Source organism: Myotis lucifugus, unplaced genomic scaffold (genome assembly GCF_000147115.1).
Source record: "Myotis lucifugus unplaced genomic scaffold, Myoluc2.0 scaffold_4, whole genome shotgun sequence".
Taxonomy (NCBI): Eukaryota; Metazoa; Chordata; class Mammalia; order Chiroptera; family Vespertilionidae; genus Myotis; species Myotis lucifugus.
The window spans coordinates 9970919-9981157 of NW_005871052.1; the positions used below are offsets into that span (position 1 = coordinate 9970919).

The following is a 10239-nucleotide window of genomic DNA, read 5'->3' on the forward strand; positions in this document are numbered from 1 at the left end:
TTTGTATGATTCAATTTATATGAAATATCCAAAATAATTAAATCTATAGACACAGAATGCAGGTGGTGTTCAGGGTCTTGGGGAGGGGAAATGGGGAAAAACTACTTAATGGGTGTGGGTTTTCACTTTGGGGTGATGAAAATATTTTGGAACTAGATAGAGGTAGTAATTATATACCATTATAAAAGTACTAAATGACACAGAATTGTTTGCTTTTAAATGGTTAATTTTATTTTATGTTAATATCACCTTAGAGAGTTAGAAACATCGATGAGAGAGAAACATCGATCAGCTGCCTCCTGCACATCTCCTACTGGGGATCTATACATTTCATAAAAAAAGGGCTTGGAACTTCAGGAGGCTTCTAATCCAGTAGGCTGGAAAATGACACCATGTACTGAGCCAAACCGGTTTCGGCAACACATTTATTCTTTAAAAAATTGCTGACACCCTAGCCGGTATGTCTCAGTGGATAGAGCCTCAGCCTGTGGACTGAAGGGTCACAAGTTTGATTCTGGTCAAGGGCATAGCCCCAGGTTGTGGGCTCGATCCCTAGTTAAATGGGTGGGGACTGAGGGTCCAGGGCCTGGGAACCTTGGGGATACCAATGCATCCTTGTGACCTTGCTATCCTGTTTAATCCCTTCTTTCTCTTTCTAGTGCTCTGCTGGAAAATGAGAAGAAGAAGCGTGAGATGGCAGAAAAGGAGAAGGAAAAGATTGAACGAGAGAAGGAGGAACTGATGGAGAAGCTGAAGCAGATTGAGGAACAGACTAAGAAGGCTCAGCAAGGTAAGACTTGGTGTCACCTTAAAGAGTAGGTTTTTCCAGAGCCTAACTCTATGAGCTGGAGACCCTTCTGCCTGAGCTGCAGACTCAGGCCACATAATCCACATATGGCTACAGAATAGATAAAGTATGGGATAGGAAAAGAGTGTCCAGAACTTTCTGCCAGCTGTGCCCTGGTATGAAACATTTCTAAGAAAGAAGCTAGGTGTCTCTTATCTCTGCACTCTTCACCTCCTTTCCCCCATTTTCTCTTCCAAGAACTGGAAGAACAGACCCGTAGGGCTCTGGAACTTGAACAGGAGCGGAAACGTGCCCAGAGTGAGGCTGAAAAACTGGCCAAAGAGCGTCAAGATGCTGAAGAGGCCAAGCTGGCTCTGCTGCAGGCTTCTCGGGACCAGAAGAAGACCCAGGAGCAACTGGTAAAACTAAAAAATGAGCTGGGATTGAAGGACCTGAGTTTTCTTCCCTCTCTGACTACCTATTCACAGTTACATCTGCCTATAGGGCTCTTTCCAGCAGGGCCTCAAGCAAATAGTTAATTCAGAAGCAAGCTAAGTCACTGGTGTGGACCAGAAACCTTTGCAAGCAGTCTTCCCTAACTAATCCTTACTTTTATTCTATTTTCTTAGCCCTTGGGGATCTGAGCTGATGAGTTGACAAAGGAAAGAGAGGAAGAAGAAGGGATTCCCACTTGACTACCTAATGTGTGTTACAACTTTCCCTTTTTCCTTTTTTTTTAAAATATATTTTTATTGATTTCAGAGAGGAAGGGAGAGGAAGAGAGAGATAGAAACATCAATGATGAGAGGGAATCATTGATTGGCTGCCTCCTGCACGTCCCCCACTGGGGACCGAGCCCGCAGCCTAGGCATGTGCCCTTGACTGGAATCGAACCCAGGACCCTTCAGTCCACAGACCGATGCTCTATCCACTAAGCCAAACTGGCTAGGGCTCCCTCTTATTTTCTTTTAAAAAATATATATTTTATTGATTTTTTACAGAGAGGAAGGGAGAGGGATAGAGAGCCAGAAACATCAATCAGCTGCCTCCTGCACACCCCCTACCGGGGATGTGCCCGCAACCAAAGCACATGCCCTTGGCCGGAATCGAACCGGGGCCATTCAGTCCGCAGGCCAACGCTCTATCCACTGAGCCAAACCGGTTAGGGCTCCCTCTTATTTTCTTATTCCTCTTCCAGAAATCCCCATGGCATTAACCCATATTGGAATATATGTCCAGATAAGGAAATTAGGGCTCAGAGAGGTTTAGGAGACTTCCCAAAGGTCATACAGTGTGATTAACAAGGAGAACCCTTTTTGGCCTCTCTGAAGGGTCTGCTCCCTAAAATCATATGTACCTATACATTTTTTTCAGGAGGGGAAGGTGAGCATCAATACTTTACTAATAATTTTCAGGGTTTTGTGACTCAGAAGTTAGCAATCTGTGACCCAAATTCCTTGATATATGTTGTTCACTGTGCTATTTGCAGTGGGAATGCAAGAAACTAAGACCTAATTCTCAGGGGGAAATTTTCTCTAGATTTGCTCAAGGTGTGAGGGTATGCATAAGCTTTCCCCCTTATTCAGATTACCTTGTGATACTTGAGTGTCTTTCCTATACTTGACCTAGGAAGAGTCTTAGTGGAGCCCTAAGCATTCTAGGATAACAAGAAAGGGTCTGCCACTTCAGGCAGTGACACAATGATCTCTAATGCACTGTGGGCAATACTGAGAGGGGGAGGTCTGAGGAATGAGAAGGGAGGGAGAGCTGGAAAGGTGAGGAAGAGACAGATGATATGCTATTTGTTTTCAGGGGGTCTGTACTCTAGGTTGGGAACTCTGATTTATAATGAAATGATTTGAAGTTATTAGCATGCTATAGTAGATTGAGAATAGGAGTGGTCTTCTGGGATTCCTGGAGAATGAGTGGTAAAAAGAACCTCCAGGACAGCAAGCAAGTCCAGGGGGAGAAGTAGGGTCCCCATTGATTCCCCAGGAGAACTGGGGTTGGAGGGACCTGGGCCCTGAGGACCAGAAAGCTGAGCTCTCACAAGCTTCCAATTTATCCATAGGCTTTGGAAATGGCAGAGTTGACAGCTCGGATCTCCCAGCTGGAGATGGCCCGACAGAAGAAGGAGAGTGAGGCTGTAGAATGGCAGCAGAAGGTAAGACAGAGTGCCCAGAGCAAAGCATTGTGGGAAGGAGTACTACATGCATAGATTCCAGTTCCATAGATTCCTTAGGTTTGGGTTCCTTCCCATTTCGAGCCTTCCTTGACAGCAGGTATTATGGGAGAAGGAGCTCAAGGCTTTCTCAACTTCCCAGAATTCTTCAATGCTCTAGGGAAATTGGTACAATAGCTCCTGTTATATAGTTTAGGAAACTAAGGATCAAGGAGACGAAATGACTTGGTCTACCTGATGCCTATCTTCTGCTGGGCCATTCTAGGCATGCATAGGATTCTGTGAGTTAGCTTGTTCTGATTGCTTGTCCATCTCTCCCTCTGTTATTGTACAGGCTCAGATGGTACAAGAAGACTTGGAGAAGACCCGCGCCGAGCTGAAGACTGCCATGAGTACTCCTCATGTGGCAGAGCCTGCCGAAAATGATCAGGATGAGCAGGATGAGAATGGGGCAGAAGCCAGTGCTGACCTGCGAGCTGACGCCATGGCCAAGGACCGCAGTGAGGAGGAACGTACCACTGAAGCAGAGAAGAATGAGCGTGTGCAGAAGCACCTGAAGGTATCTAGGCAGGGCCAAAGAGTCAAGGAGACTATGTGCATTGATTTAGTAGCCCATGGTCTTCCCTAGATCTTCATGGCAGGGAGGGTTGGGGTAGGTGGAGCAGCCTGTCTCAAGGATGTATGGGAGCCTGAGCCTTTCCCAAGTAAGGGCTTCAATGAGAGGTACCTCTTGTTTGTTTGTTTATTTATTTATTTATAATCCTCACCTGAGGAATGAGGATATTTTTTCCATTGATTTCTAGAGAGAATGGACGGGAAGGGGGGCCTTGGCCAGTTGCTTAGTGGTTAGAGCAGGTTTGATTCCCAGTCAAGGGCATGTACCTGGGTTGCTGTTCAATCCCTGTCCCTGGTCAGGTGTAGGAGGCAATCAGTTGATGTGTCTCTCTCACATTGATGTTTCTCTCTCTTTATCCCTTTCCACTCTCTCTAAAAAAAAAAAAAAATCAATGAAAAAAAAATGTCCTCTGGTGAGGATAAAAAAAAAAGGAGATGGGAGAGGGAGAGAAACATCAATTGGTTGTCTTCCACATGCAGCCTGATCTGGGTTGGGGATTGAACACCTGCAACCAAGGTACATACACTTGACCAGGAATCAAACCCACGACCTTCCAGTGCACAGGCTGAGCTGCCAGCCAGGGCCACCTCTTTATTTATTAATCAGACCCTGAGCGGCCTCTTGTTTTTTCTAATCCTCCACCTATACTCCGTTTACCTCTTATATTTAAGAAGTACTTAACTGACACAATTTCTACCTGAATCTTTGGTACATTGTTCTACTCTCAGGGAATATTTGTCATCAACTGCAATTGGTCCCCTAAGTTTGTGTTGTTGTTGTTGTTTTTCCTTTTTATTCTTGCACTACTGCAATCCTAAGAGGGCTAGAAAAGGCTCTTAAAAAATGTGTGTGTGTGTGTGTGTGTGTGTGTGTGTGTGTGTGTGCGTGTAAAAAGTGAGGAAAAGGAAGAAAGATAGGAGAGAGGGGGAGGAAGATAGAGGGAGGAAGCAGTGGGGAGAGAGGAGTGGGAAGAGGGGAAAAACTGGTTAAAGGGAGGTAAAATTAGAGGGAGCCATTAACCTCTCATTCCCATGCATCCTCACAGGCCCTCACTTCAGAGCTGGCCAATGCCCTCGATGAGTCCAAGAAGACAGCCAATGACATGATCCATGCTGAGAACATGCGACTGGGCCGAGACAAATACAAGACCCTGCGCCAGATCCGGCAGGGCAACACCAAGCAGCGCATAGATGAGTTTGAGTCCATGTAATGGGCACCTAGCCTCTAGGGACCCCTCCTCCCTTCTTTGCCCCCAGACTCCTATACTCTTGCCTAACTCACACTGTGCTGGAGCCACTAACTAGAGCAGCCCTGGAGTCATGCTAAGTGTTCACTGTAGCCATGGAATGAAACCTAGCCCCTCAGCCCTCACTCATTTCCCTGGACAGAGAAATAGCTCACCTTGTTGCCAATGGGACCCTTTTTTCCCTCTCTGTCCCATTCGATCTATCTTGTTAAAACAGACCACTTCTACAGCTCAGAGGCACTTCCCACTTGATTTGGGAAACTTCCCTACTTTTACTGTTGTTCTGTAGGTGTCAAGTGTTGAGTAGGTTGAAAACTAGCTCCCACCACTCCCTCTTCAGGGTCCTGTGATTTGATGAATTGGAGCATCACAGGGTTTTGGGAAGGAGGGAGGGCCCTGGCTATATGCTCTAGGATGTCAATTGTCCATTCCTTCTAGAATTATTTAGGCTTTATAATGATTGGAGGCTATAAAGATGTTTAGTTATTCTCTCTACCTCCCAGATTGGGCCTGTTATAAACTCAGTCCCAATAAGCCTTGTCCTTGACTTCAGGGACTCAGTTTTTCCCCAGGTTGAGATGGGGAAGACAGTGCCTTCAAGAGACTTTACTAACATCTTAGAAGGCTATTTGCCATTCAGTCCAGGCAAGGCTGGGTAGAAGATCCTTTCCTCAATGTCGTATGGGAGCCTACGCTTGTTTCAAGTTATCTCTATGGGCCCAAGTATCCCTTATTATTCTGGGTTCCTCCTCCCTTCTTGGGATTTCCTCCTCATTCAAATCCCTTCCTGCTAGAACAGTAGGGGTGGTTACCCAAAAACTCATCCAGCCCTATCTAGGACTTGCCAGAGGGAGGAAATATTCACACCTGGCTTCCATATTTTCCCTGCCATGGGTCCCAGGCAACTTCTCTTATCAGGGCTACTTGGGCCACAGCTTCTGCTTCAGGGCCATCCAGACCTTGGTATGGTGAGCCCTGGATGTTGATGCCAATTGGTTCAATTGGTGAGTGGATAGAAGAAGCTGAGTGTGGTAAGAGAAGTCCATGGGCTGAACCCCAGTTTACTTGACTCCATCATGTGCCTAATAGCCCCTTCCTGTCACCTACCTCCAAGCTGGTGACTGGGACCTGCCTATGTTTAACAAATCTCTAACCCAGATCTTGCCACCAGTTGTGCTGACCCTTGGAGCTGTAAACCAGAGAACTATTGGGGGCTCTGGCCTGGTCCCTTTCACAGTCCTACCCCTGACTCTCAACTCAGGAGTAGCCACTTCCTTCTCTCTGTTTCATGAGTGTTCTTTTTTATTCTACCAGTATTATACATTCTAGTGGCATCTAACTCAATATTAATTTCTGCATGTCTTGCTAATGAATCCTTTGAAGGTCGGAGCAGAGTCATTTTGGCCAAATTCCCTTACCACTCCCACATCTGGGAAGCATATACTATATTATAAAAAAATATTTTGCCAGAAACATTAACGTAAGGAGCTTTCAGTATTAGTGATATCACCTGTCACTGTAGGTCATACAATCCATTCTTAAAGTACTTGGCATTTGGTTTTATTGCTCCTTTTTTTGCCTTCTCCCCAGAGTTCAGTCCACAAGGGGCATACTGTCCCTGCATGCAGTGTCCCTAGCCCAGAGCCCATGGTTTTGATCCCTCCCCCCTTTTCCCTACTCCCGCTTGACCTTGGGGAGTTTTATGTGCATTGCTGTGAATTATATTGACACTTTCTTGGTAATATGCCGTAGATTGGCTAAATTTAAACCTGTAATTGTGGGGCAATCTAGCTGCCTTAAGATCAGTAACGCACCCCCAGGGAGGCTGGGGAGAAAAGTTAGATTTTGTATTCAGGTTTTGGGGTATGTATTTTTGAGGTTTTTAAAAATTGTTGTGTTTTTTTGGAGGGGTTTATGCTCAATCCATGTTCTATTTCATTGCCAATAAAATTTAGGAAGACTTCACTGTGACTTGATGTTTCTTTCTAGCCTGAGTGGGTGACTATAAGACACTTCACTATAATTTTCACTCTGTAGACCACAATCCTTGGTCTCATTTCATTCTCACTTTAGTCCTATGGGGAATGGATATGACTATCCTCATGTAGAGTAACGAATGGCCATGAAGTAGAATTACTGCCCAAGAGCACAGGACTGTCTAGCTTAATAGCCTGTCCTTTTCATAGCTGCAGGCCAACTTTTCCAGTGTAGGTGGACCCTGCACATGGTCAATGTAATGTTTCTTAGGCTTGCTTAGTATTGGGGCTTTTGGGCTGTTTTGAGGGGGTGGTTTTTATCTCTGAACTACTATTCCTGTGTTCAAGCCCTGTCTTGCCTCCTTGTCAGCAAGGCCTCTAGGCTTGCTGACCTCCTACTACCTTCATTTATTGAAGTGCCAATGAAGGTCAGATAAATTACCTTGAGCCGTGTTGCAAAAGGTGGTGTAGAGTGGGGTATAAAGTGAGGGTGGGTTGTTATGTATGTACAAAAGCTGCTAGGCAGTATTTATGGTTTATAAAACATGTCAACTTTGTTGCCTATATATGTTTATCCTGATTTTGAAGATGAAGAAATTGAGACTCATATAAGCCTTCCAGGACATTTTGAACCTGGCACACTCTCTCACCAGCCCTTTTTGGTAGGCCAGTACTTGCAAGGAAAAGTGAATTACATATTCTTTGAGCCTAAATTCTTATAATCTTTTAAGGCAGAGGTTCCAAACTTGACTGCACATTAGAATTTTAAAGATTCCAAAGCCCAGATCATGTCCTCAGATCAAATTATAATCATGCTTCAGTATAGTATTTGATGGTTATAAGGTGCTGAAAAACTCGGGACCCACTGCTCTGAACATAGAGTATTTTATCCCATTTTACAGATGGAGAAACTGAGGCCCAATAAGATGAATTAATTTGTCCAAGGTTACAGAGATTAGAAATAGTAGAGTCAGGAGATGAACACAGGCAGTCTAGTTCATGAACCTGTGCTCTTAACCACTATGCTATATTTTCTCCCTACCATTCCCAACAGAGGATGGGCATGCACTGGGAATAGGATATACTTCAATTTTAAGGTAGCAAATAGAATTCTAGGGAGGGGCTTAGGAATTTCTGCTAATTATGGTCCCAACTTTTGTTGTATTGTGGAATGAAGAAGCTTTAAGTTCCCTCCAACTTCAACCAGAGGATGTCTTTTGTATGCTTTGTATGTGGGGCTATATATCTGTAATTAATTATTTTTTAAAGAGGAAGACATAGGGACTTTCTGCTTCCAGGAAGATGGATGTGATAAGCAGGATAATGGCTCCACAAAGGTATCCATATTCTAATAATGGAACTTGTGAATACATTACTTTATGTGACAAAAGGGATTTGGGGATGTGATTAAGGATTTTAAGATAGGGAGATGATGCTGGATTATCCAAGTGGGTCTATTGCAGGGGTGGGCAACCCCTGGCACGTGTGCCAAACATGGCACGCCAGTAACTTTTGCTGGTACGCGAAACCCTCTCTTATAATCTTCCATTTACAATTTTTTTCTTAATATCGACTTTTTTATTTTTCAGATAAATTCAGTGTAGGTGAATCTTAGATAAATAAATAATTTTACATAACAAATTATCTTAAAGACCATAGACATGGATTGACGAGAGAGGGGAAGAGCAATTTCTATGCCTCTGCCTTAACTCTCCCTACCTTCCTAGATCTGACCAGTGTTTTGGTTTCAGCCTCAGACGCAACGGGTTTTCATTGACAAGACAACCGCCTCACCTACTTATTCAAAATTTCACTCTATAAAAATGAAACCTTCTCTCTCGCTTTGCCTACTGGTACTAACGTAAGGGGGATAAATTTCTATGTTTCCCTCGGCAGCAAAAGTCCCACTGATAATATCAAACGGAGTCAAAGTTTTCTGTCGGACTATCAGTGTACATGTATACATTAAAAAATAAATGTAATTTTCATCATCATATACTGTGTTTTTGTCACTCGAATGAATATTATTTCTTCAAGGTTCTTCACATACATACACCTTAAGAGATATCAAGTAGGCGTAACATGTTCTCAAAAAATTAGGGTTGGCACGCAAAAGAATTTTGAGTCAGAGATTTTGCTGGTCTTGGCACACACTTACAAAAAGGTTGTCCACCCCTGGTCTATTGCAATCACAGGGGTCCTTAAATGATGAGAGAGGGTCAGAATCAGATTTGAAGATGCTATGCTGCTAGCTTTGAAGATGAAGGACGAGGACATAAAACAATAATGCAAGTAGCCTTTACAAACTGGGAAAAGCATTCTCCCCTAGAATCTCCAGAAGGAACACAGTACTGCCAAAATCTTTGTTTAAGCTGAATTTAAGCCTAATTTGGACTTCTATCTATTTATTACCTCTATCGCTTCTCGGCCTTTTGGCTAAGATCAAGTGTAGTATTTATTACCTCTAGGTAATAAATAAATATGTGTTCTTTTAAGCCACTATAACATTGTTATCCACTTCTCAGAATTCTCCATTTTTGAAATGACAGTGTTATAAAGATGGAGAATAGGACAGGTTGTGAGTAGTTAAGGAAAGGGGGTGAGGTGTGAAAAGTAGGTGTGGCTATAAGAATAATATGAGGGATCCTTGCAGTGATATTGTTATCTTGACTGTATCAATGTCAATATCTTGTTTGTGATATGGGAGTATAGTTTGCAAGATGTTACCATTGGGGGAAACCGAGTAAAAGGTACATGAGATCTCTCTATTACTTATTATAAATTCATATGAATCTATAATGATCTAAAAAATATATTTAATTAAAAAGGGGGAGGTGCTCCTAAATATATATCCAAGAGCAATGAGTGCTTCTGTGCACCAAAGGAAATAGCAGTACTATTTGCAGTAGTTCCAATCTGGGAACAACAAAATACCCATCAACTAGAAAATGGACAAAATTACAGTATATTCATACAATGCTATATTGTTCAGCAATAGAAGTAAAGAACTACTGATGCATACAACAATGATATGGGTGAATCTCAACACATTAGATTGTACAAAAAAGGGCAGACACAAAAGAGAACATTGTATAATTACAGTTATATGGAATTCTAGAGCAGACATGGTGTCTGGAGCTGGGGTGGGAGGAATGGACAGGAAATGGATATAAGACAACCTTCTGGGGTCTTGAAAATAGCCTTGGTTTGTGTGGGGGTTACAGGATATAAACTTGTAAAAAACATCCCGTTGTATGTAACTTACAACTCAAATAAGGAAAGAAAAAACAGGTGGCTCCCTCACTGCAAAAGTTTGAAAATATCTAGAACAATGCTTCTCAAATTTTAGTGTGTATCAGAATTACTGATTAAAAATTCTGTTTTTTTAGGCTTTAAAGTAACATTTAGTTTTTCAAAGTTAACATGTACATA

At 43.0% G+C, this 10239-nt stretch overlaps 1 protein-coding gene and 1 pseudogene across 1 annotated transcript in view; both read left to right on the forward strand.

Annotated features, from left to right (window-relative positions):
• MSN (moesin) overlaps positions 1-6801 on the forward strand; it is an 83923-nt gene extending 77122 nt beyond the window's left edge. Inside the window, exons 9-13 of the mRNA XM_006082847.3 lie at positions 660-790; positions 1046-1206; positions 2859-2951; positions 3304-3528; positions 4631-6801. Of these exons, the coding sequence (XP_006082909.2) occupies positions 660-790; positions 1046-1206; positions 2859-2951; positions 3304-3528; positions 4631-4795 (775 nt within the window). The 3' untranslated portion in view covers positions 4796-6801. The remainder of the gene's footprint in view (positions 1-659; positions 791-1045; positions 1207-2858; positions 2952-3303; positions 3529-4630) is intronic.
• A 2422-nt stretch (positions 6802-9223) lies between these two features.
• LOC111823037 lies at positions 9224-9379 on the forward strand (annotated as a pseudogene).
• The last annotated feature ends 860 nt before the right edge of the window (positions 9380-10239 follow it).